At 47.1% G+C, this 27,315-nt stretch overlaps 1 protein-coding gene across 1 annotated transcript in view; it reads right to left on the bottom strand.

Moving 5' to 3' along the window:
* Positions 1 to 27,315, bottom strand: part of CACNA1E (calcium voltage-gated channel subunit alpha1 E) — a 410,647-nt gene that overhangs the window by 75,691 nt on the left and 307,641 nt on the right. The window contains exons 10-23 of the mRNA XM_008063298.2: positions 25,832 to 25,947; positions 21,131 to 21,184; positions 20,412 to 20,501; positions 19,232 to 19,441; positions 18,424 to 18,536; positions 15,668 to 15,780; positions 15,197 to 15,328; positions 14,653 to 14,725; positions 13,628 to 13,745; positions 10,703 to 10,770; positions 8,887 to 8,984; positions 3,458 to 3,514; positions 1,627 to 2,277; positions 906 to 1,219 (exon numbers count right to left, since the gene is read on the bottom strand). Coding sequence (XP_008061489.2) covers positions 906 to 1,219; positions 1,627 to 2,277; positions 3,458 to 3,514; positions 8,887 to 8,984; positions 10,703 to 10,770; positions 13,628 to 13,745; positions 14,653 to 14,725; positions 15,197 to 15,328; positions 15,668 to 15,780; positions 18,424 to 18,536; positions 19,232 to 19,441; positions 20,412 to 20,501; positions 21,131 to 21,184; positions 25,832 to 25,947 — 2,207 coding nt within the window. The remainder of the gene's footprint in view (positions 1 to 905; positions 1,220 to 1,626; positions 2,278 to 3,457; positions 3,515 to 8,886; positions 8,985 to 10,702; positions 10,771 to 13,627; positions 13,746 to 14,652; positions 14,726 to 15,196; positions 15,329 to 15,667; positions 15,781 to 18,423; positions 18,537 to 19,231; positions 19,442 to 20,411; positions 20,502 to 21,130; positions 21,185 to 25,831; positions 25,948 to 27,315) is intronic.

Here is a 27,315-nt window from a genome sequence, read left to right as displayed (position 1 = left end):
CAAGGCCACTCCCTGAGCAAAGCTGGGTCCAGAGAGAACCTTCCTGCCATGGTCCCCTCGACCAGGGGCTTCCTAACCTGTCTAGGCAGCATAGCACCTCCGAGGTCACAAGGAACACTGTCGAATATTTACACATTATATCAAATCGTTGAATACAAGTTCTTAGGTTTTTGATCCCTGTGACCACCCTAGAGTCTTTGCATGATCACACGTAATTTTGAGCCTGCTTATATATTTGACAATTTGATATAATGTGTGAATATTCGATGGTGTTTTCTGTGACCTCCGAGGTGCTATGTTGCCTAGACAGATTAGGAAGCCCCTGGTGGAGGAGACCATGGCAGGGAGGTTCTCTTTGGACCCAGCTCTGCTCAGGGAATGGTCTTGGACAAAACCTTCCGTGTCATAATCCCAGCACTTTGGGAGACTGAAGAAAGTGTACTTCCTGAGACTGCGGGTTTAAGACCAGCCCAGGCAGCTTGGCAAGACCTCTACAATTAAAAAAAAAATTAGCTGGGTGCAATAGCACGCGCCTTTAATTCTGGCTACCTGGAAGGCTGAGGCAGAAGTATCACTGGAGCCCAGCAGGTCGATGCTGGGGTGGCTGTGAGTGTACCACTGCACTCCAGCCTGGGCAACAGAGTAAGACTCCAATGCAAAAAAAAAAAAAAGAAAAAGGAAAGAAAATTTTATGGACAAAACGTAAGATTGAGAAAACTCATGTTTTTCCTGGATACTGGAGAAAACTGTCATCATTGTTTACTTGTTGAAGAATGTTCTGCTCCCGCTGGTGGTGGTCTACATATGGTTTTCTAGAATGGTTCCAGAGCCCACTGTCCCCAGCCCCAGAAGGATGGGTGGGGAGGCGGGTGGGGGTTAGAGGGAGACAGGGACTATGCTCTCACTGTGCACCACTGTCGAGTCCACCAAGGGGCCCACGTCAGGGATGGCAACAGTGACACTGGTGCTCTCAGTGGCAGCCTTGTCTGTGTTGGCTGTGATGCAGGAGAGGTCGGGCTCACTCTGGCTGATGGCCCGACCCATGTCCAGCTGCACATCCCCCAGGAGAGCTTGCTCGCTGCTGCCTTCCGGCTCCTGTTCCGTTAGCACCGCGTCCTTCCCCACCTCCAGCTCAGGATGGGGTAGGACTAGGGGTGTGTCAGCTTCATCAAGGTCTCCTGCCAGCCCGGAGCCTCTGGGTACCATCAGACTGTTGGTCCTGGGAAGAGAGAACTGGTGGTCAGAAGCTGTCCTCAAAGGGCTGGTGTGTCTGGCAAGAGGGGAGGGCGGGGAGCTCAAGCAGGCCTGCTGGGGAGCATGTGCCCTCTGCTGCCTTACCCCCACCCAGTCGGGCAGGGAGGAGCTGAGACCCCGGGCCACATCCCTGCCTATTCTTGTCTGTCCATTCCTGACCTACTTCCAACAGCAGGTACCCTGGATAAACAGACCCTAGTTTTCAGGGGGACAGCGGCCACTGCCTGTTATGTGAATTCATACTTGCTAAAAGGCATGTTAGCATCACCTCCATTTTATAAAAGGGGAAACTGGGGCTCAGAAAAGCTCACTGAAGAATTCTTGTCACCAGCCTGTGTTATGTGTCTCAGGGCACTTCTTGGACTGACTTACCTCCTCAAATCCTGGGCTTTCTCTTCTTGGATAGTTGGCTCCTTGCCACCATGGCCACCCCTGGGATCGTGGTCCTTCTCCCCCTCCACAGGCACAGCCTCATCCAGGCTGCGTTCCTGGCTGGCAGACCTGCTCCGAGAGGCCGAGGTGGAGTCCTTGCCTTCCGTTCTGACACGGCGGTGCCTGCTGCGCCTCTGGCTCTGCCTGTGCCTAGCCCGGTCCTCGAAGGTCACCACGGCTTCTCCTCCCCCAGCTTCCCTCTGGGTCGGGTCACAGTTCCCATGACAGGATCTGGCCAGCCATGGTGGTTCCCGTTTGCCCAGGGACAAGGGGCTCCTCTGGTTGTCCAGGGCGCTGGACAGGTCTCCTCCGTCGCCCCTGAGGGACCCCCCACGACTGACACGTTCCTCCTCGCACTTCTCCAGGCCAAGGCCCAGGGCCAGGCCCTCGATGGCCCTGGGTCTCCGGTAGAGGCTGGGGTGGGCATTCAGCGGGTTGAGGGGGCTCAGTGGGTTGAGGGGGTTGAGTGGGTTCATCGGTGGGGCCTCCTCTTTGTTGAGGGCCTCCTGGCTGGACATCTGCATGTGCCTCCTCAGCTGGCTGGTGCGCTGCTCCCACACAGACATGTGGTGCCGGCGCCTCCGCTCCCTCCTGCCACAGGGAAAAGGGTGGGGGGCAGGGTCAGAGCTTGACAGCGGCAAGCCAGCGGGGCAGCCGCAGGGGCTGGACAAAAGGGGTGGACACACAGTGGGGAAGCAGATGGGAGTGCCCGGGACCTGCAGACAGGAAGCACAGAAAGATGCCAGGAGCAGAGTGGGCCACGCAGGTGCAGCTCACGGGACTAGTGCTGCCTGGCCATGCACTTTCCACTCTAATCCCTGTGACTGAGGGGTGGGCAGGGATCAGCCCTGGCTTGAGCTTCCAGCCCCCAGGACCTGTTGGCAGTCATTCGAAGGCTCACCATGTCTTCACTCCCTGCTTTCCCTGCCTTCAAGGCATCAGCCCATCCCCGCTTGGTGACACCAAGAGCTTTGGATTCAAGGTCAGAGACCTTCCTCCTCTTCTCCCCTTCCTCTCCTGTCTCTCTTGGTTACAGCCTGGGATGACAAGGGCTGAGATGGTCAGATGCTATCAAAAGGTGAGGACAGTGGCAAGCAGACTAGTTCTAAGGCTTGACGTCACCCTCAATAGTAAGAGTACTGTGGGTCTCTTCCCTAATAGTGAATAGAAACCACAGATGACTATATGTGCAGAGACCACTACCCACTTGTTCTCAAAACCACCGGGAGCACTTCAGCTCAGGGTCCTGGAGGAGCACTCATGGGACAGCAGGAACACACAAACACAACACATATAGAGGAGCACACGGAGTGGGCTCACAGGGCAGAAGGACAGTCACCTCCTCCTTCTGCCACCTGTGCCTGTGGGCCCACACCTTCAACTGCTAAGGGCACACTCACATGTACCTACACACACCATCACAGAGGCCCACGCGGAGAAGCAGAGCTGCCCACGTGGAAGGCACAACCACCAACACTAATTACTAGCACCAACACATGCCCACTCATAGGCCACACAGAGTTGTGATTGATGCATAGGTCACATACTTTAGACACGTATGATGTAAGCACACGTTGAAAGGTGCAGAGGGGCATATCCACAGATCATGTGCATGGAACACACACACCCACACACACACACACACACACACACCAAGGCACACACTGACATGCACACCTAGTGCCACTTTGTCCACAGCAAGGACAAAGACACATCGTCCCCCATGCCCACACATAACCACTCACAAACACGCAAACCGGTACACACATACAGGTGGCTGCTGCGTGGCTCCCACATCGACATGTGGTGTCTTCTCCTTCTGTCTCTTCTGGGAAAGAAAAACGAACAGGTTCAGTTCACCCCAGCCTCCAGGAACCTCGAGCCCCAGAGCCGCCAGTCGACCTCCAGAGGGAGGCCCAGAGTCCTCTGCGTGTCCATCGTTTCTCCACGTGCCTGCCTGCCTTCTGTAGACGCCCAACCCCCAATCTCCAACAGAGTGACTTTTGGTTCCTTGTTATATGCAAATACATGGATCTGTTTTTGAAGCACACATGCAGAGGCACCAGGAATATCCCATTTCATAGGATGTACAGCTTTGAATGCTCAGACATCATGCCCCCAGGCACGCACACTTCCCCTACACCCCCTCAGAGTCCTATCAGGGAAATCCTGCCAAGGGTGATGAGTAGCTGTATCCCCCTGCCCCGATCATTTCTAGGATAGCACAGACAGATGGAACTCCTAGCTCACCACTCCATCGCAGACCCTGACTCAATTTCTCAAAACATGCAGGGGAACAAACGCTCTGCCATGCACACCGCTGAGGCTATAGCAGCCCATGGCCGAAGACAGCGCCCCATTTCCATAGGTCACCATTCATGTACTCCAAGAGGTGAGTGATGCTTCCTGCATTTGAGCAACACAGAGGCCCTAGCCAGAGACCCCAAAGACAACTATATGTGCAGAGACCACCACCTGCTCATTCTTAAAACCACCAGGGAGCACTTCAGCGCAGGGGCCTGGAGGAGCACTCAGAGGGCAGCAGAAACACAAATACAACACATATAGAGGAGCAGATGGGAGCAGGCTCACAGGGCGGAAGGGAAGTCACCTCCTCCTTCCCCTCTGCATGTGTGTGAGCGTGCCTGTGGGGTCACACCTCCAAACTGAACCCGAAAGTTCAGTCAGTTCATCTGGTAGAGCACAGTGTTGACCTTCTTAGCCTTGTACAGAGAAAAATCCCTTTCATATACATACCACATTCTTTCAAACACAAGGTCAGAGTGCAGGGGGTGGACAGTGCCTGTGGAGGTGGACAGTCACCTGGTAAATGAGCCTGTCAGCACAGGGTCAATGTCCCGGGGAGGATAACACACCTGGGAGACCCTCGGAGTGAGCCCATTCCAGTTACTGGGCTGACAGACTCAGCGTGGCCCACAGTGCTCTTCTTGGACCTAGGAGGTTGGCAAATGCCGCCCCTTCCTTGACAGACATGATACCCACCAGCGGAAAACACGCCAGGCACGCTAACTCTGCTCAACTACTATATCACACATCTGCAGAGGAATCTGGTGCAAGGGTGGGGCTGAGGGGAACACAGGCAGCTGGTCTGAGTCTCCCTCCGGGTGTCTGAAGAGTCACAATGCATGTGTGTGTGTGGCTGCTCAGAAGCACCCGTTGATGTAGACACCTTTGTGGAGAAGCCTGTGAGCTTCTCAACTGCACAGTCCTCAGCATGGGCGGCCTGCGACGTAGCGAGTTATGGTGGGGAGGGTGCCAAGAAGCATGGGCAGCATGTAGAAACAGAAGCACACACTCTAGGTGGGCAGCATGCACACGCCAGGGGAAGCACATCATACCATCTATTTGCAATTTCTCAAATATTCAAATACCAGCCCTCCAGAAGAAACATGTGTGTAAGAGTGTAAGCTCACAGTAGAATTCTCTCTCTCTCATACACATGAATGTGGGTACACACACACACACACACACACACACACACACGGGCCAGGCAAAAGAGAAACCATCCTCTAATTCCCACACAAACTGGAAACACACCTTAAAATTTCCTTCACCTCTCTCCTCACACACGCAAAGATCCACATTTACATTCATCTCTCAAACCACATGGAGAAGCATCCAAACATCTCCCACTCATGTGAATGTGACCTTATGCACACCCCACAATGGCCCTTTGGAATAGGAAGGGCCAGTGGTATTCTTCCCATTTCAAAGATGGAGAAACAGGTTTGAGATCCTCAGTGGTTCTCTCTCCGAGGTCACAGAGCATGCCAGTGACACAGCTATGACTATCACTCAGGCACTTTGGTTTGTAGCAATGCTCCTTCTGCGTTTCTCCAAGGAAAGTCATGTTTGCATCTAGTTACATCAGAGTCCAGAAATCAGCAGTCTTGCCTGAAGGCCTGTGCCCACACCTGAGCAGGCCACACACACCAGAAAGGGAGCCCAGACCAAAGCAGGCCACACACACTCTGAAGTCACTCACGCCAGTGGCACCCACCTCACAGCATACATATGGCAACCAAAGCCGGGTTCTCGGCTTGTCTTAGATGTCTATAACACCTTCTTCCACCTCACCGTGTCCCGAGACACACTCTACTCAATTCCCACGGCCCTGTGACTACCCACATTTCATTCATTCTTTCATTCCATAAATAGAGTTTCTACTCTGGGCCAAGCATCGTCCCAACTCACATCTCTCCAAACCCACTTCTCCCCCAGGCTTCCTCATCTCAGCAAATAGAACCACCCACTCCTAAGTGATAGCCAGGCCTAACCATCCTCATTTTTGGATACCTGTGTGTACATGTTTTTAACCCAAACTCATGAGTTCAGGGAAGGTGGGGTGGAAACTACAAGGCCCAGAGAATATTCCAGAGAAGAAGTTGTTTGGCATTTCCCCATGCGTCTTTAACAATTGGGGGAGGAACTTTTTTTTTCTCTTACTCACAGAAGGGTCCGGAGGTCAGACCCTCACAGTTTTGAAAGGTGAAGGATGGATGACGGCCATGCAGGGAGGGAGGTCCCCACACATGACCCTGGTGTGCCCTACAACATGAGGCAGGGCCGCTTGGGAGCCTTTCGTATAAGCCCTAGGCAGCCAATGCCCCTCCCTTACCAGTCTCCAGTAACGTTGACAGGGTTTGGTGCTATGATAGAGTTCCACCTCCCAGGGGTCTCAGACCCACCCACAGACACTCCAGTCCTCATGCAGGCCCAGCAGCAGCAGCAGGAACGCCGTGGTTCTGTAGCCACTTCTTAACCTCTCCTCTGACACCGCCCTCTCTACCCATGCAGAGATCAGGCCCACATAGGGCCCAAGCTGACTGTCCCTCATTCTCTATCCACCCAGGTGGGATCCTTGAAGGAGTATGCACTCGCTGCTCTGCTTCAGCACCTTCCATTCTCTTCCTAGTTCACTTCTACTAGATTCTGCTCCCAGTTGGTCACAGAAAGATCACTTAAAAGATTTCATTTTGCCAAATCCCTTTTTTGTCCTTGTCATTGTGTGATCTTTCAACAGTATGTTGCACCCGTGCCCATTCCTCCTTCTGCAGTTTTCCTCTAGAGGTTTCCAGGACAAAGCATCCCAGTTCTTTCTCCCTCCTCCTAGTTGCACCTTCTTGGTCTCCTTAGCTGGTTTCTCCTCTGCCAGACCTATAAGCCTCAGTCCTCAGTTACTCTTCTCTCAACCCTTGAAGACTCTCCCTGGGTCATCTTGTCCAGATGGCTCAGATGCCATCTAAACGCAAATTACTTCCTCTAGATCTTTATTTCAATCCTGACTTCTTAGCTCCAGACTTTCACGTAACCAATGGCCTCTTCAACACCTGGATACCTTAGAAGTAGCTCAAACTTAATGTGGCCAAAATGAACCTGGGATTTCTATCATTCTCCAGGGATTCAGTAAATAACCACCAACCTCTACCCAGCTGCATAGGCCACAAAACCTTAAAACCTGGGATCAGTTTTCCCCCATCTCTCATCATGTACAAAAACTACCTCAAGATGGATTAAAGGCTTAAATGTCAGGCCTGAAACTATAAAAATCCTAGAAGAAAACCTAGGAAAAATTCTTCTGGACATTGGCCTAGGCAAAGAATTTATGGCTAAAACCCCAAAAGCAAATGCAACAAAAACAAAAATAGGCTGGGTCTGGTAGGTCACACCTGTAATCCCAGCACTTTGGAAGACTGAGGCAGGAGGATGGCTTGAGCCCAGAAGTTCGAGAACAGCCAAGGCAACATAACGAGACCTCATCTCTAAAAAAAAATTTAAAAATTAACTGAGCATGGTGGCATGTGCCTGTAGTCCCAGTGACTTGGTAGGATGAGGCAGAAGGATGGCCTGAGCCCAGGAGATTGAGACTGAAGTGAGCTGTGATTGCGCCACTGTACTCCAGCCTGAGTGACAGAGTGAGACCCTGACTCAAACAAAACAAAACGAAAGTAAATCAGTGAGACTTCAATTAAAAATCTTCTGAACAGCAAAAGAAATCATCAACAGAGTAAATAGGCAACCTACAGAATAGGAGAAGATATTTGTGCACTATACATCTAACAAAGGACTAATACCTAGAATCTGCAAAGAACTTAAACAAATCAGCAAAAAAAAAGCAGACGACCCCATTAAAAAGTGACGAAATGACATGAACAGGCAACTTTCAAAAGAAGATATATAAATGACCAACAAACATTTTTTAAAAATTGCTCAACACCACTAGTCATCAGGGAAATATATATTAAAACCACAATGACCTTACACCTTACACTAGTCAGAATGGCCATTATTAAAACATCAAAAACAATAGATGTTACACAATGCAGCCACATGACCAAAAACTATCTGTAACCTCCTAAAGCTACTGAAAATATTTTTTTAAAAAACCTGGGATCAATTTTTATTTCTTCTCTTTTTTCATTCTCACCCCTACTGCATTTCATCCATTAGTTCATTCTATTAGCTCCTCCTTCAAAATACAGACTGAATGAAATTACTTCTCACCTCCTCCATTGCCATTATCTCTCACCTACTGTACTCTAAGAGCCCCAACTTAGTCTCTCTGCTTCCACTCTGGCCCCTACAATCCATTCTCCACAGAACAGAGTGACCCTTTAAAAGTGCAATCATATCCTATCCATCCTTCTACTTTAAGTCCTCTCATGGTTCCAATAGAATAAAAGCTAAAATTCTCCTCCTGGGCTTTAAGGACCTCCGAGTGGGCTTCTGCACTCCCATCCCTGGCCTTGTCTCCTTTTGTTCCCCTCATTTACTACATTTAGCCACACTGGATCTTGCTGGAGAACACTCTTCCTTTAAAATGTCACATGACTGCCTTCTACACCTTCAGGTCTCTACTTAAGTGTCGCCTCTTCAGAGAACCCCTCCTAGATTGTCCTCAGGTACTCTCTTCCAATTCCTGTCCTCTTCTACTTTATGACCCTGTTTCATTTACTTCGCAGCATCTATCACTATCTGAAATGATTTACATGTTTAGTATCTATCTTGCTCAATGAAATAAAAGCTCCATGAGAACATAGCCTGTCTTGTGCACTGCTATAGTCTCAGGAATGGTTCTTGGAATGAAGTAGGTATACTTCGAGAACCAAAAGCTTTGTGAGTTGAAGAGGCTGTTAGCACAGGAGGCCAGGGGCCAGCGAAGCGGGGCGGCTGACTCACTCGATAGAAGGCATGTTGGGTGCGGACATCGGGCTGACCTCCTTGGCCTTCTGCAGTGCGTGTTTCTGGTTGAAGGCCTCTTCTTCCTCCTGTTCATCCTAGACACAAAGCAGAAATGGCTTTGCCTGGGATCCCCATGAAGGAGAGTAGCTTCCCTTGGCTCTCCTAAGAAGGAGTTCTGAAGACCAGGTGAAGTGAGAAAGGTAGAGGAAGAGGCTGAATAAGGCAGTGTGAGGCTGGGTTGGCACAGAGACCTCTGACGACCAGGGGTTAGCCCCTTGGGAAACAGTGGTCTCATAGCTCCAGGCATGGCCAGCAATTCTTGTCTCCACCCTGCTCTCACAGTCCACTCAGGAGAGCCAGCAGAGGTCTACTCCAAGCCCTAGCTCTCAGTGGAGCTGGCTACGGCTCTGGAGGGCAGCAGCAGAAGCAGACACATTTCAGGTGTTCTGTAGCATCTAGGGGTTGATGGAGCAGGGCCCTTCCAGGCAAGTCCCCTGAGTGCTAGGCATCCATCACGGTGTCTTCACTGCACAGCTAAGGGGCCCTACCCTGAGTGCTGAGGCAGAGACCTCCTTCCTTTACCAGCACTCCTGTCCTCTCTATATGATGACACCAAGGAAAGCCAGTTCAGTCCAAATGACTAGAGCTATTAAGAATAGAAGCCAGGTAAGGAATGCCTGAGCCCATGAGTCTGAGACCAGCCTGGGCAACTTGGCAAGACTACATCTCTACGATAAATTGAAAAAAGTTAGCCAGGTGTGGTGGCATGTGTCTGTGGTTCCAAATACTTAGAAGACTGAGGCAGAAGATCACCTGAGCCCAGTAGGTCGAGGCTGCAGCGGTCATGAGCATACCACTGCACTCTAGCCTGGGAGACAGAGTAAGACTGACTCCAAAAAAAAAAAAAAGAATACATAAACCTTCCCAGTATGCTATAATTTTTCACAGACAAACTGTGAGTGCCCAGAGCAGATATATGACACTCTAATCTTACACATGAGGAAACTGATGCTAACAGACATCAGGAGTCTGGCCAGTGCTAAAATAGCTGTAAGTGGTAGGTGTGGGACTCAAATCCAGTTTTTCAGGTACTAAAGCTGGAATTTTCCATGTCATATCGTACAGATAAGACCCTCAGAGATATAGAGAAGAGCAGGCAATACATCCTAGAACACATGGAAGTAGGTCAGAAACACGACCAGGATGTTATGTGTCTCTGCCCAGATCATCCCACTACAGTTAGTATTGCCTCCTACCCTGGGGAAATGAGTACGAGGAAAGAAAGGGGCAGCTCTTTGAGAAATGTAGCATCTGGCTCCACTGAAATTTCTCAGAATGGCCATAACCACTGGAATAGCTCAGTGGCTACTGTGATGCTCTGGCTCCTCTCACATCCAAAACAAGAAAGGTTAAGTCACATAATCGGGGTCACATAGCCCTAGGTCACAGTTAAAGAGGTGGAATTTAAATCTAGGATTTAAGTTTTCTTGACTCTCCATGACAATTCTGAAATTTCTTGACTAGAGTTTTGATTCTCCATGAAATCCTGGAAAGGGCCCTTTTTAGGGCACACAGAGATTAAGTTGTTTTCTGTATCCTCCGAGAAACCCAGGCTAGGTTGAGGCTCACCAAACTCAACGAAAGTGAACCAGGCTTCCTTCATGGGCATGTGGCTCTCCAACTGTCCAGAAGCTTCGGAAGGAGCCTTCCTGGCAGGCCTGAGTCAGACAATGCAGATTTTTGGAGGGAGCTCCAAAGGCCAAAAGGCACCCAATGGCACTAGAGACCATCAGATCTCCAAAAATCTGCTTACCTTGGTCAGCTCCTGAGCATTGGCCAGATTGTCCACAGCAATGGCCAAGAACACGTTCAGCAGTGTATCTGGGGGTGATGAGTTAAGGATGGCAAGTAAGAAAAGCAAAAGGCTTCAACAAGGCTGAGAAGTTACCTCCATGTTTTTCCTGCCTGGAATGCTAGTAGAAGCAAAAACTACCCCCAAAGAGTCACTTAAAAAGGGGTCCTAAAAGAGAGTGAGATGTTGTGCAACTCTGCTGCAAGGAGAAAAACTATATGTCTTCCATCCTTCCACATATCATCTCTTTACACGGAACAAAAAAATACCTGAATCAAACCACTTAGGGGGCCAGATAGGGGAGAGGAGGCCTGTGATACTGCAAAATATATATTTGGTCTTCAATCCTGTTCCCTAGCATACAACTCCTGTTACTTAGAATCTCCGAAGCGGAGTATTTTTGTATACTATTGAGTTGACTGCTGAAGCCCCTCAGTAGCTTCAGGATGGGAGCTGGTCACCAGAATTCCCAAAGCAGGATTAGAGGGTTGGGACTTTCAGACTCACCCCCCAACCTCCAGGGAGGGCAGAGGAGCTGAAGGTTAAATAGATTACCAATGGCCAATAGTTTAATCAATCATGCCTACATAATGAAGCCTCCATAAAAACCCAAAAGGAGAGGGTTCTGAGAGCTTCTGGACAGCTGAATATGCTGAGGTTCCTGAAGAGTGGTGCTCCCACAGAGCGTATGAAAGTGTATGCCTTCTCCTACCTATGCATCTCTTCCTCTACCAGGGGTTCCAAAAGAAAGGAAGGAAAAACATATTCTGATAACAAAAGATGAATACAAGTCACATCTGATTTTTGCAATTACAGGAGGTGCTCAAAGTGGTTACCCATCAGCACTCAGACACTTCTGAAAAGTACTTTGAAAAAGTAATACATAGATAATCTCTCTTAAAGATATGTACACCGTTTTTGGCACCATCCCTCCCCCATATATCTTTTGAAATATCCTTTATAATAAACTGATAACTGTGAATGTCGCTCCAAGTTCTGTGAGCGCTAGCAAATTAATTAAACTCAGGAAGGTGGTTGTGGGAACCCTGATTGATAGCCTATTGGTCAGAAGCACCGGTGAAATAAGCTGGGGCATACAATTGTCATTTCAAAGTTTGAGGGGCAGTCTTGGAGACTGAGCTCTCAGCATGAGGGCTTTGACACTGGCTCCAGGTAGACAGTATCATAATTGAATTGGGAAGACACCCAGGTGGTATCTGCTGCAGAACTGACTGCTTGCTTGATGGTGAGCAAAAAACCCACACACATTCCATCACAGAAGTCTTCTGTATTGATTGTTGTTGAGTGAAAGAAACGAAAAAGCACTCTTGAGTTTGTTTTTCCACACTCAAAAGACCATTAGACAGCTGTGGCCTCTACCCATAGCAATAATAAATAAAAGAATGACAACAATATACATAGAGAGCTCAGTACAGGAATTCATCTCCTCTTTCTGGGAAGCAGAACCGAATCCCATCTAGAGCAATGGGCTTCATGCTATTTTATCCTTAAAGAGGCACAAAAAATGAGAGTCCACAGCCCCTGTCACTGAGCTGTCATCCAGGAACGGGATGCTAACTTACTTCTCTCATTCTTCTTGCTAGGGTCCTTGAAGGTTTCCAAGTTTAATTTAACAAAATGTCATAAAGCAGTTATGATCCATTATGAAATCCACTTCTATTCCATGCTCCAACCCCTGAAGTCCCAATTTCCCAACTATCTTTGAGGCTTATGTGTTGTGGAACCCAGAGCTGGTTCTAGCATAAAAGCCCAGCTCTGACGACCCTCAGAGGAACAGGAAAATCCAGGTGCCATGGTGGCAAACTAGCCTTCCATTTCTGTGACTCACTGTGTAGCTTTCTTCTGATGAGTTTCTCATATTAAGTTTGTATCTGTACTGACCCCTACAAGTTTTCAGGGCAAAAAACTGAAAGTATCACCTCTTCTCTGTGAAACTACAGAAAATGCAAAAATACAGCTGCCTATCCCTTTTTGTTCTACTAATCCCAATTCAGGGCAAATCTCACTCCTTCAAATAAGCAAAAATTGTATAGAAGTGTGTGGTTATAAGGCACATTCAAATAAATTATGTCATCTAATACTCACAACTAACAAAGAAGATATTGTTATCCTCAGATATGAAAAACAGATGTGAAAAATAGAAGTTCAGAGAGATTAAGTGACTTTCCCAAGGCGACACAGCTGGTACACAGACTTGCTGGGATTCAAACCTAAAGCCTCCCAGTCTAGATCCTGTGACCAGGTATAGGCACTGGAGTTAGATAGACTTGGCCTTCAGTCTCCCTTTTCAATTCAGTAGTTATTTGACGTCATTTTTTTCCTCTGCCTGTCTTATAAAATAAGAATTAGAGGAAATAGTGCTTCTAATGCACTTAGTCCAAAGCCTCATGTACAACACAATAAATATTAGCTATAATTAGCAGCAGCATCATTAATCATAATACTAATTTTTGGATCTTACTACATGGAAGGCTCTGTTCTACATTAGCATGTAATTAATTCATTAGTATTATAACACGCAGGCTATTTCAGCCTACAACAATCTCTGTCCTTTCTTATTTTCCCCAGGACATAGTATTTCCAGCCGTTCAATATAATAGTCTCGTATGTTATTATTTGTGTACAACATAGATTTGGAAAACACTCTGCCTTATTTTGTATTCTTATCCAACTAGTGTGTAAGATCTTGAAGATCAGGAGCCTTGTTTCCCTTAGTACCCCAAGTAATGTCCATGCCCCGCCCATGCCCACCCAAGTTCCACCTCTACCACCAACAGTGCCAACACCACCGCAGCCACCAATACCTCCTCAAGTGCTGGTCCAGGAAGGCAGGCAGCCAGAGGAGGAGCATCTTAAAAAGGATACAGTTTCCAAACAGGGTGAGGACAATGAAGTAGATGGCCGACCACATGCCTGAGCTGACCCCGCCCTGGGAGCGGATGCCATTGTACATCACCTCATTCCAGTCCTCACCTGTCAGGATCTACACAAAGCAAACAGGCAGGTCAGAAAGCTGGGTAGGCAGAGAAAATGGGGCCAATGAGAAACGGCCAACTCTGTGCCTGGGCCTTTTCTATTCACCACTCAGCTTGACCATCCTGCTAGGGAAGGAAAAAAAGTTATTCTCATAAATAATCCCAAACTTTCTTTTAACATGGAAGAGAATATAAGGCATTGAAAATGGAAGCACATCAGAAGGAAAGGTTCTAGCCCTCGAATGATAGAGTCCTCCCCATCTCCAGCTTTGCTAGGCCCTTATGGAAGTCCCACAGATCAGGTGGTCTGGTCATTACCTGACTGTCCCCAGAGCTGCCCAGATACAGTTCCTGGAAAAGCAGCATTACTGAAAAGAGCCTTGTGGGTTCCTGAAGCCTTCCTCTTCAGGAAATATGGGTTCTGGTTTAGTCTCAGACTCAGGCTAAACTGTGTTTTTCTTTAGCTCCAAGACACTATTGATTTTGAGTTTTCCCTAGGATTTAAAAAGCTGGGGCTTTTGGGTGGAGGCAGGAAAGATACCTTATTAAATGGACACCATCTAGTGGATACCTCATTAAACAGGTTAGAAGATGCCTCCAGATTTCAGAAAACCATAAATGTGATTTGTGGCTGAATGTCTCTGACTTAGTATCTTCTGGAAATTCACAGGTGTCAGTGAAGGACACCGAGGAGGTCACAACAAAACTCTCTTATTATTGGTGAGAACAGAGCAACAGAAGTCCTAAAGATTACTGTGGTGGTGAGCACTCGATAAGGAAGAGTGCCCCATCCTCTGGGAGAAGCCTGCAGAGGAAAAGCAGGATTCTTGTGACACTCTGAGACATCACGGTCTTGTAGCATGCAGTCCAAGGGACCCTAACATAGCATTTCTAGACTGTCAGATGTCCTCATACCTGGAATACAGTCATGATAGCTGCAGGGAAGGTATCAAAATTTGCTGAAGGAGTCCCATCATTAAAGTTAAACCTGGAAAGGAAATTCAGAGAGAAGAATGGAATAAAAATCTCATAGGCCATTCTCTTCCCACCCCAAGATTGCACAGTTTTCATCACCTCTTTTATCCTTTCTTCCACATCCCCCCATTCCCTACTTTTTCCTCATTCTATATGACATATAAAGATGACATCTATGACTACTACTGATGAACTACACACTTTGAAGTGTGTGGGTAGTAAGACAGGGTTCAGGCTTATCATGCTGTACATTTCAGGGAGAGCACCAGAGGAGTGGGTTCCTGGAACCAGAACCCTGCACAGCATGAAAGGAATAAAAGCAGAGACATTTCTTTTTCACATATGAACTCATTCAGTGGTTGATTCAGGCCATGAACAAAGCAGACAAAATGGTAACATGGTGATCAAGTTAATGACCCTGATCCTTATAGGCTTAACACCGGTTTTTGAACCTGTTTTGGATGGAAAGCTCTTTGGTGCTTACCTGCCTCCAAACAGCTGCATTCCTAGGAGAGCAAAGACTACAATGAAGAGGAAGAGGAGGAAGAGCAAACTGATGATAGACTTCATGGAACTCATCAAGGAGACCACCAAATTCCGTAGGGATGCCCAATACCTAGAAAAACCAGACAATGAGTTGTGAACACGAAATACCAAGTCATCCCCAAGCACAGCTCAGCATCTGCCTGACAGTCTCTGAAATATACTCCACACTTTAGGATGTGGAGATGGCAGTAACATGCTGCTCCCCTTGGGAATGTCACACAGGATCTAGCACCAGAGATATCTTCTGGATTGATCTTTAGAGAAGGAAGAGGAGCTATAGAATGGAGTGGAGGCAGGGAAGGGAGATGCGTAGTAAAGGGAAAGAGGGGATGGATGAAAGTATAATAAGGCAGAGAGAAGGTTCCACTCTCAAAGGTGGTTGGGAACAGTCTAAATTCTGATCACTTACTTGGTTATTTTAAATATTCTTAGAAGCCGGAGGGCTCGTAAGACACTGATTCCAAAAGATGTACCAGGTCTGAAGATTGCCCAGACAACTTCAAAAATACTGCCCACTGTGACCTAAAGAGGCAAACCCAGCCATAGTGAGAGGAGGAAGAACAGGAGGAGAGAGGAACATTCTGGTATTCAGCACACAATCAACAGCAATCATTGGCTATGGGAAAACAAACTCTCCCTACCCCCAGCAGCCCTATCTCCATGTGGGTTATGTTCCAGTGAAGATAGCCTCCTTTTTCCCACTGCTCTCCAATCCTCATCCTAACTTTCTTTCTTGTTTGTTTGTTTGTTTGTTTGAGCCGGTGTCTCACTGTGTCACCCAGACTGCAGTGCAGTGGTAGGCTCACAGGCACCTTATCCTCCACCTGCTGAGCTCAGGTGATCCTTCCATTTCAGCCTTCCAAGTAGCTGGAACCACAGGCATTTGCCATCACGCCCGGCTAAATTTTTGATTTATTGTAGAGATGAGGTCTCACTATGTTGCCCAGGCTGGTCTGGAACCCCTGAGCTCAGGCAATCCTCTCACCTAGGCCTCTCAAATTGCTGGGATTATAGACAGGAGCCACTGTGCCTGGTCCTCATCCTAGCTTTCATCCCTCAGAGACTATAGGTGGGTTTACTGACTCCTGTTCTTGGTGAAAACTACAATAGTCAGTTACTGTCACCGTTTCTGCACAAATTTGATATCCACCACAAGACTCTTGAACAAACAAACAAAGGAAAGGTACTCAAACCAAGGAAACTAATTTGAATTAGTACAGGTTGCAGTTCAGTACAGAAATCTCAGAGAGGGCCCATATTCTCTCATCATCCTAGGATTTAGTGCTAATAAGAATGTTTTGGGCTGGGCATGATGACTCACGCCTATAATCCAGGTATTTTGGGACACCAAAACGAGAGGATGGCTTGAGGTCAGGAGTTCGAGACCAGCCTAGACAACATAGCGAGATCTCATCTCTATTAAAAAAAACACAAAGGCCAGGTATGGTGGCATGTGCCTGTGGTACCAGCTATTCAGAAGGCTGAAGTGAAAGGATTGCTTGAGCCCGGGAGGTTGGCTGCTGTGAGCTGTGATCATGCCAATCCTCTCCAGCTTGATTAACAGAGTGAGACCCGAACTCAAAAAAAAAAAAAAAAAGAATGTTTTGGTCTTTGGTATAATAAATATCCTTTGGTCACTGAGGTCACCCCTTCCCCCACAATGTGACAGTCCTTGTTGGCATAGGGTCTGATTGTTACAGGAAGCTATAATTTCAAGTGAATATTTCAATTTATTTAATTATATACTGAATGTCTACTATGTTCTAGACACTGTGCTAGAAAAAAATGACAGAAATTAATCCTAACAGTTGTGCTAAAAGGTATGTAAACAAAGAAACTAAGGTTAAAACGATCTCTCGCTAGCTGTTATGCCTGAAAATTGCCCATGCTTCAAACCATATGTTCCAAGTTAAAATGTAGATTGGCAAGTGCTCAAAATCTTTAGCACCTAACTGAAGGCTTGGCAGAAAAAGAATTGGGTCTGGCAGAAAGAGAAGCGATTCAGGAGCCCAAAGTTCCGCGACCTAGTTCTGCTACTAATGGGGTGTGTAAGCTTGTGTATGATGAGGTCAATTTATCCACATATGTACATGGGAAAGCTAACTTCTGAAAAGTAGCAACCACCCAGGATTCCTGTAAGCGGTAGAGGAAAAACAAAGTATATAACGCATCTTAAAGACTGTTAACAATATATACAGTTAGATACCTGTATTAGATGGAAAGTAAATAGCTAGCTGAGATATTCTATATGAGGACTTGCTAATATAAGGAGTATATGGTCGGGCATGGTGTCTCATGCCTGTAATTTCAGCACTTTGGGAGGCCAAGGTGAGAGGGGTGCCTGAGTCCAAGAGTTCGAGACCAGCGTCGGCATAATGAGATCTTGTTTCTACAAAAATAGAAAAAATTTGCTAGGTGTGGTGGTGCATGTCTATAGTCCCAGCTACTCAGAGACTGAGACAGAAGGATCACTTGAGGTTGAGGTTTGAGACCAGCCTAGGCAACAAAGTGAGACTGTAGCTCTACAATAAATAAAAAAAATTAACTTGGTATGGTGGCATGTGCCTGTAGTCCCAGTGACTTGGAAGGCTGAGGCAGAAGGATCACCTGAGCACAGAGGCTGCAGTAGTTATCATGCCACTGCATTCCAGTCTGGGCAGCAGGGTGAGACTCCAATGTAAAACGAACGAACAAAAAAGGTATGTGTGTGTGTTATATGAGGACATATCTAGATAATTATCCCAATTTTAAGTTGAAGCAGAAAAAACAAATAGATAAGCTTTTCTTTCTTATGAAACCACCTCTGGAATCAAGTCTATTGTCCTTCTCTTCCAACCTTCCCTCAAGATAGTAAGTGGTTCAAAACTCTGGCTATGGATAGTTTTACAAAAACTCACTGAGCAATACACTTAAGTGTGCATTCTATAGTATATGCATTACACTTCAATAAAAACATTAAAAATCAAGGAGCTTAGGAAAAACCCAAAAGAACCCTTGCATGGGGAGGATTCACTCACTTGTGAATTCCCTTTAGCTAATCTTATCTGTTTGCCTTTTATGAATTCTGGTTTCAATGTCTCATGCTGAGTAATGAGCAAGCTGCATATCTAAAACCATGGTGGCATATCAACACAAAGCAGGACAGGCAGGCTTCTGAGGACTTACCCCAAAATCAAAGCAGTTGAATGAAGAGTGAAAATAAAGGCGAGGCCCCATGCCGTACATCTTCAGGGACATCTCCAAGAGGAAAAGTCCCAGAAACAGGAATTCTGCATAGTCTGAAAGTATCAGATGTAGAAGTGTTGGTTCCACATGGGGCAGGTTCCTGCACTCCCCCATGAGCACCCCCACCTACAGAGGAGCCCACGACACATGGCAAGGACATTCAGTGGCCATGTCACGTTGGTGCTGGGCAGAGCCTAGGATGTCTGAACACCCTCTGACCCTGGCTGAATCCCAGGCACACTCAACTGGTAAGCTTTGTTCTCTTTTTACAGGTAGGTCTGTCATTGGCCTTTAAAGGGCAGAGGACCCCCAGAGAAGAGAGAACTTCACTGAGGCTTTGATGGAAGAGCTGGATTCCTCCCCACGTACCCAGCAGAGACAGTTCCTAGCCCTCACTCACTCTCATGCAGTGATGACCTGTACATTCTTCAAGGCATTCATTGCCCTAAGAAATTTCTCTTGGGACTGTCATGCTCAAACTCCCTACAGCATGAAGCCTCCTCAAGAAACTATGTGAAAACCTTATAGTACCCAAGGTGTAATGCTATATTGTTAACTCATCAGCCACGATTTGTTTACCTAGCAAATGAAAGTTGGGAATAGTCACATGCTGGAGGACAACACTGGTATCTCTCACAATGTGAGGAGGCACAGCCTTGGGCAGGCCTAGCAGGATGCTCTGCTCTCTTACGTGCACATACCAATCAAGCTATCCCACGTGAGGTGCCAGCAGTCACTGTTCACTTACAGAGGAGGTGGGTGAGCCACTGGGGCTGGTTGTGATGGACAATGGCCACACAGGCAGTGTTGAGGGCCACAAGGCTCAGCACGATCCAGTAAAACACCTGGGATTTAACCATGTGGCGAATAGAGATGCGCAGCAGCCTTTCCTTGTGCCGGAAGTAGGAGGCCCCATCCACCTTTGCACTTTTGATACTGGCTCGCGCAAGAGGTGTGCCTAAAGAGGAGAAGCAAAGAGGAAGAATGAGGCTGCCAAGTGTCCTGGGTTCACCTTCCACGGCCGGGAGCATTCAAAGGGCAAGATGGATGCTTTAGTCCCAGGGCAAAATGACCACCATACTGAAGGTCTAGCAAATTCTCGTGTTACAGGCTAAATCGTTTTCCACAGGCAGAGACCCTGTTTTTCCTTTCTGGGCACTCTCAAGTCCAGGTAAATTGAAAGATTGCCTGGGCAGGACACCAGGCAAACACCCAGCATCTTGAATCTTAATAGGATCATGTTTATGTTTGCAACAGATTGGGCTTCTCTCTGCCCTTTCCTTTTAAATATGCTTCAGGCAACGGAATCCTTCTGCTGCATTGGTGATATTTCTACTACTGGCAGCAGAAAGCAGCAATGAGCTTTCTAAGTCTTCTGCATTTAAGGATGGAGGGAGACCCTTTTTCTGGGGAGGAAAAACTTGCACCAGCCAGAACCTCTAAGAGAACCTGGGATTGGACCCCAGTCATGTTAAAGGGTTGTCAATAGGAATGAGTATAAATTTCACATGACAGAGTAGACGGGGCTACTCTGGTTACTATGGTTAGGCAAATGACTTCAGGTTCTCCTCTCGGGATCCTTTGAACAAAGTGGGTTTTCATCATCAAACCCAGGAGAGAGAGGACACATCTGTAAACAGGATGCATCTGCCACACCTGAAGAACCTCGGTTGGATTCTTAGCCCTATACTCCACTTTTCCGATAAACAGCATCCTCTGGTTTTTGTTTGTTTGTTTTTTTTTGATTGTTTGTTTGTTTGTAAATCATTGTCATCTGGATTAGATTCCCACGCCTTTCCTTAAATATATTTCTAAATTTTGGATTCTTTGAATTATTTTCCTCCTCATGATGCTTCTCAAAAGATAGGATCTTCCTTTTCAATGGGAGACTCAAAGAAGTAACGGAAGATCTAACGGGCTCCACTCACCCACAGAAGAGATATCAACACAGTGCTCATCGCTGGAGTCTCGGGTCATGGCCTCCGTCCGGCTCCTTTTGATGGTTGCCCTTCGAAGCACTACACCAGGGAAGGGGAAGGCCAGTGAGAGCCACAAGTACACCCAGATCATTCTGGATAAAATTTTAAGGACTGTGGGCAAGAGGCCTTGTGCAAGGTCCCTGTGACACAGGCATCTGCATTTAATACCCAAGCCAGGGTGACAGGAACCTAGCATGTCTACAGAAGCACAGGCGTGAGCTCACTAGCACTTTCCGACACACAGGGCTCCAGAATCCTCATTGGAGCTTATCTCAGTGCAGTGGGTACAGAGGCATTCTGCATCTACTTGTTCTGGCTCTTCATAAACAATGCTACTTCCTGGTAATGAAAATGGTCTCAAAATGATCCCCACAAATTTTCAGAGAAGATCTCTTTATATCCCATTGACTGTAGGACAGCCTTTTTATTGTACCGTATCCATCATATGCCCTGGAACAAAGCAACTCTCGGGTTTCATTTTCATCACTTTAAAAGGCATTTAAATCTGTGACTCAATTCCCTTCATTTTAAAGCATGAGGGATTTTTATGATAGAGAGACTCCCAGAGCACTCTCTTTTATTTCCTTCTCCTCTTTTGATCAAGAGAGATAATCTCCACCTGAGAGGGGCAGATGCAAATGGGGGATGGAGTAGGAGCACTTGCTTACCTTCTAAGGCAGATGTTCCAGCATTTTTATTTTCTTCAGCGAGCATGACTTCCTCTACATGGAAACAAATGGTTTGGTAAATTATCTGTAAATGCCAAATTATTTTGCAAAGTGAAAACCCCTCAGGGACAGTTCTGACTCCAGGGCAATAGAGAGAGCTAGCGAGCAAAGAGTTCAGAGTCTGTCACAAGCACCAGCATCAGAAAAAAACCAAGCGTCACAGAGTTCACAGAAGAACAAAGATGTCTTCAGGGAGGGGGTACTCAGGGGTGATTAGTGTCAGCTCTGTGTCTGCTACCCTTGTTCAGGAGGACACTTGTGAGGGGAGAGGAAGACCCGATCTTTTTAACTAAGATCCCTAAAGTTCATAGGAATGAAAATTTTCCATTTCTGTTTTTTTTCCATCTAGGTTCCTGTCTTTCCTAGCCCTCGCGCCTTTTCTAGCAACTGGGGTTTCCTTAGTTTCTCTTGCCTGTGCCCTCTTGTTCATAACATCTATGCCCTCGTTCAGGAGGTGAACCCATTTTGGGGCTCTATCCCAAAGAGGAAAATGCCTAAAAGGTCATCAGAGCAAGGAGCAGGGCTTCTGGACCTGCATTTTCTGGTCCCCACCACTTCCACCCTCTCCTGGTTGAACAGAGCTTGAGCCAAAGAGGCTCAGACCCATCATGAATTTGTCTCTATGGTATAAGAAAAATGAATATTTGGTTTTTTTCTCTGGTTCCTGGCACAGTCTTTTGTATGCTAATGAAATGACTCATGGAGGAGGGAAGGGCCCTAGATAGCTTAGGGACGGTGGCAGGTGGCCAGGAAAACCAACCACATGATTAGTGGGCTAGAACTTTCAGCCTTCCTCCACCTCCACCTCTGAGGAGGAGGCGAGGCTGGAGATGAGTTTAATCACCAATGGCCAATGATTTAATCAAGCACAACTAATTTAATCATCGATGGCCAATGATTTAATCAAGCACACCTATGTAATGAAATAGCCAGAAAACCTTCTAAATGTCAGGGTTCAGGAGGTTTCTGGGTTGGTGAACACCTCAATGTGCTGAAGAGGACAGGGAAATTCTCAGTCCTATCCCCATCCCCTGCCCTACGCATCTCTTACACTTGGTGGTTTGTGAATTGTATTCTTTTTTTTTTTTTTGAGTTGGAGTCTCACTCTGTCGCCCAGACTGGAGTGCAGTGGCCGCTCCCGGACACTACAGCCTCGACCTGCTGGGCTCCGGCGATCCTTCCGCCTCAGCCTTCCGAGTAGCTGGAATTACAGGCATGCACTACCACACCCGGCTGATTTTTTGATTTATTGTAGAGATGAAGTCTCGCCTGCCCAGGCGGGTCTCGAACCCACGGGCTCAGGCAATCCACTCACCTCAGCCTCCCAAAGGCGCGGGATTACAGGCTGAGCCACCAAGCCCGGCTTGAATTGTATTCTTATAACGAAATGCTAATAATATACATAGTTTTCCATATTTCCTTGTGTAATCCTAATGAATCACTGAACCTGTGGGGGATGGAAAGGTCGTGGGAACCCCTGAAGTTTTAGTTGGCCTGGTGTGGATCCTAGTTGACCAGACACTCCACTTTTGGCTGGTATCTACATTGGGGGCTCAGTCCTGTGGAACTGAGCATATAACCTGTGGGGATCACACTAACTTCAGGTGGTATTTAATCAGAATTTAAATGAACTGTTGCAGGTCCAGTTGGTGTGAGAGAATTGAAGGAATGGTTGATGTTGGAATGACATAATAGTTGGTGTTTGGAAAAGCACCCACAGTCCCCTGGACTCTCTCTTCTTGGTCTCCCAGGAGCAGTCCTGTACTCCACCGAGGTATCATCTGAGGGGTACTATTTTCTCCCAAGGCTTGTTGGACTAAACCTTACTAGCATCCCTCCAAATGTACTAACAAAAAGCCCTTCTGTCCCAAGTCTGGTGGAATCCTGGATGCTCTGCTGGGACTGATGTGGATGAGTTTTGATCTCAACTCACAGGCCAGGAAGCTGGAAGCTTTAGCAATCATTGCCTAAGACCCTAGCAGCTGGGGGAAAGGTTGCAGCAGACGCTACTAAACAATGGTTTCATTTAAGCACTTTTAACAAGTAAAAGGACAGTAGGAGAGGGCAAAGTCATTACTACAATTCCAACTGTATATAAACCTGAGAGTGTAAAATGTATCTCCCAGGGAGGAGAACATTTTGAGGCCCAATGGTACTATGCAGGATGGCGATTATACCAAGTTATAAATGTTTAGGTTTCTTTTTTAAGTACAGCCTTTGGCAAAATGCTAAGTTACCAGGTTAAGTGTTATTGATGGGGTGTCTCGTCCTGCAGACACAGAAGGTTTTAAAGTCATCTTATAGCACATGCTGTTTGGAGGGCATCATTTTAAAATTAGGTACTTGTTAAAATATCTCATAGCAACATTCACTAGCTTAACCAGAGAATCACTTTTGCTTTGCACAGTATCTTGGCAGATCTGAAGACCCCTCCCTCCCATAGCAGGTGGAAGGTATGTGGTGCTACCCAGGATCTCCGGGAAGCACTCGAGGACTCTGGATGTGCTAAAGCCCCCCCCACCCCCACCCCCCAACATCTTTTGCCAAGTTCGCTTTAGAACTTGAGTGTCTTTCCAGGGAAATGTAACCCATATGTTTCTGATTCACTTGTGCTCCATTTGTAAAGGGAAGGGCCAGGAAGCATACTTTGACGTTGCAGTGCGTCTTTTTTCTTAGAAGGAGGAGAGAGTTGGTTGCCAACTGGAAGAAAGGGAAACCTTGGAGTTCTGCAAGTATTTGAAAAGCAGGGCCCCACAGAGCAGCACACTGTGCTGCCTGACTCACATGGGGTCATGCCAGGGCTGGGAGGGCTCTTTCCTGGGTCTGCTGCCAGTTCTCTCAGTGGTTCGTCAGATGGCTCCTGCACTGAGGCAGCCAAGGACAGTTGGGAACATCAAGCTGCCTGCCTGCCTGGCCTGGAGGCAAACCTGCTAGCCCTCCCATGGCAAGGCCAAGTTGCCGTTCTGGGACAAGGTAAGGCAGATTAGTGTCTGCTTCACCCCCATATAACAACCTTGGAGGAGAACGGGCGAAACGGAAGTACAGTCAACTGCATCGCTCATGCTTCCAGAGGCAGAAAGGAAACGTGGAAGTCCCAAACAGGGGTGTTTATCTGGCTATCAATCAATCATATATGCACTTTCTCAGTCCTCAGAAATAATCAAGAGTTGACTCCAGAGCATAGAGAAGGCTTTTGTGTGCTGATGGTCACTCCAAAGCTCCTACAGAAGAATAAGGCTCAGGCACTAAGCATCAAATCACACTCCAATTTTTTCCTCTGCAACCTCAAATTTGTGCTATGCTTTCCACTAGGAACAGAAAAGATGCTGACTGCCATGTAGGTATTTTTTTTATTAAGAAAATCACTCTTTGTGCTGGAAGAAAATGGAGATATATAACATCAATGCCACCCAGCATTTAAAATAATAAAGCAAGCAAGTGCATCCCTGCTACTGACAGATATGGGGTGACTGATGCCCCTCATGAGTGCCTGAGCCAGAGTCACATGAATCTGGCAACTCTGTGGGTTAATGAAACCATCATAGGTTTGGACCTACTCTCACAGCCAGGCAAGAACGTTCGAGATACTGAGCCACAGGGTGAGAACTGAAGACACCTGTTCTCACCATCATCTCTTCCCTGGATGGCAGCAAGAGCCTCACCACAGGTCTCCCTGCTTCCAGTCTTGTCCTCCTGTGGTTTACTCTCAATGCCACGACCACATGCTCCTTTAAAGTCCTAAGTCAGAGCAGTCGGTCCTCTGCTCAAACCCTCCTATGGTTCTTGTGTTGCTCATAGTAAAGCCCATTAGCTCTCACAGTGGCCTATATGGTCATGCATGATGGCGACCTACTCCCTCACAATGACCCTTGTCCTGTCTCCTGCTACACTCCTCTGTTCATTCCCCATTTTGCTCCTGGGCACACCTGACCCCACTCCCCTAGTAGGGACTTGGCACTGGCATATTTCTCTCTTAGACCTTCCTGTGGCTCACTCCTCATCTCTGCAAGTCTCCACCCAGGGGGCCAACCTGGGCCCCTCTATTGAAAACCTCAGCACATTCTATATCCATAACCCCATCTTGACAATTTCCTCATTATACTTATCACTGTCTTAAGAGTACTGATTTATTATTTTATTTCTGCCTTCTCCAACTAGAGAGCCATGAGCACCGCAAGGGAGGGGCTTTAGTGAGTAGCTGGTCTGTTTGGCTCATTGTCTCGAACAGGGCCTGGCACAAAGTAGGCACTCAATACGTATTTGCTAAATGGATGGATGGATTGTAATGAACACTAGAATCAGTATTATAAAGTGTCACCAGCCCAATCTTAGTTCTAGGACTAGGTTATGCTCACCTTGAAAAATGCCTGCTCTAAGATTAGGGTCTGTTCACCTTGTTCAGGTACCCGCTCTGAGATTGGGTTCTGTTCACTTTGCTCAGATGCCTACCTCATGAAAGGTGTTTGATAGAAGGACAAGCATTTAGAGGAAGAAAGTGGGATCAGTAAGAGCTAAGTAGGCATCCAGAGTTTCTCTCTTCTCTAGTCTCAGCTGCCCCTTAGGCGGGAGCCTTGGGAGTGAGGGGCTGGCCCTGCCATCTGTACAGCCCACCCACCAGCCCCTGCAGTTCACCAGGCCCACCTGCTTTGTCTATCCAGGCCCGGTAGCCATTCAGCTCACGCTCAATCTGCTGCTGGCGCCGCAGCTTCATGAAAGCTCTTCGGTTCTCCACTCTCTCTCTCTCTTTGGCAAATTCCCTGTGGACAAGAGGAATAAGATTCATGGGGTTTGGATAGTGCCATGACTAAGGGAAAGGGTGAAGCAAGAAAAAGAAAGAGTATCTGGGCAGGTACTTTTATGCATCCCAAAACCCCGTCCTTCAAGCCAGGCTGCAACTATGACCTCCTTACAATGTTACACAGAAACACTTCATTCAGCCTCATGCAGGGAGTCTGCCCAGATTAGCTGCATTCCAATCAGGACCACCATTCTCTGTTTGCTATATTCTGAAATGCACTTTCTTAGCCATGTGACAAACTAGATTTCAAAATGCCATGTTCCACCTCCTTAGCTACCACAAAACCCTGAAGGGCACAACTACTCTCCCTGCTTTTAATCACCACAGTGATAATGAATACTCACCAATACTTATGTGCCAGCCCTGTATGAAGTTTTTTCACACCCATTAATTCATTTAATCCTCACAACCATCCTATGAGGTAAGTACTATTAAAATTCCAATTTAACAGATGAGGCAACGGAGGCTGACAAAGCAAATTAACTTGCTGGGATTTGAACCTTAACCATAAAGCTGTGCTGCCTTTGCTCTCTTGCATCCTACAGTGCTTAATAAAAGCTGCCACTTAAGACACTGTTGACTAGAAAAGCTGGAATGCTGTTTGAAGATGGTTGGTGTCAGTTAAATAACAAAGGAAGGGATGTAGGAAGGTGGGGTGGGTGGTGGGAAGATAGTAAGACACAGGGAGAGGCCAGGTGAGAGTCAGGAAGAAGACAGAGTCCCTGTCAGACACAGGGCACGAAAACCACTCATGAAAAGACTACAGCTCCATGTAAAAAAGTAGAGGAAGGAGACCGAGGACTTCCTGGTAAAGAGAAATAAGATCAAATTCAAGAGGTGAGCAAATGGGGATTTTAAAAAATAGCTGTTTGCTAATAGGCTCCTCCAGAAACCATCTCTACCAGTGCGGTTCTCATCAACCATCTTCCACACTAGGATGCCCCCTGCTAGTTCTGTGTTTCCCACTGTGGCTCAGGTGTTGTTCAGAAGCTGTTCCACATATTCAAGGTGAGCCTCATAAATACACAGCTGCAGCCTGAAGACGAGGAGGCCCAGTACCCACTGTGGGTCCTGCCAGCTCTTCCCTCATATCCAGGAAGAAGAGACGAGTCAGGGGCTGGTGGTGTGTCCCAGCCACAGTGCAGGGGAAAAAGAGATGTCAGTCCCCTACAATGTAGACAGATACCTGTGCCTCACCCAGCCTTCCTGCCAAGATAGAGCTGGCTTCCTTGGACACAGTCCCCTGCTTATAAAGGTTATAATCAGGCTGAGGGTGTGGGGACAAGGAACATTTAAAGGAGACGTTCTCCTATGCTTGGCTTTAGGT

The sequence above is a fragment of the Carlito syrichta genome, unplaced genomic scaffold (assembly GCF_000164805.1).
Source record: "Carlito syrichta isolate Samal-C Ts95f unplaced genomic scaffold, Tarsius_syrichta-2.0.1 Scaffold306713, whole genome shotgun sequence".
In the NCBI taxonomy this organism is placed as follows: Eukaryota; Metazoa; Chordata; class Mammalia; order Primates; family Tarsiidae; genus Carlito; species Carlito syrichta.
The sequence above is the reverse complement of the archived record's forward strand: the minus strand, read 5'-3'. Positions and strand labels throughout refer to the sequence as shown.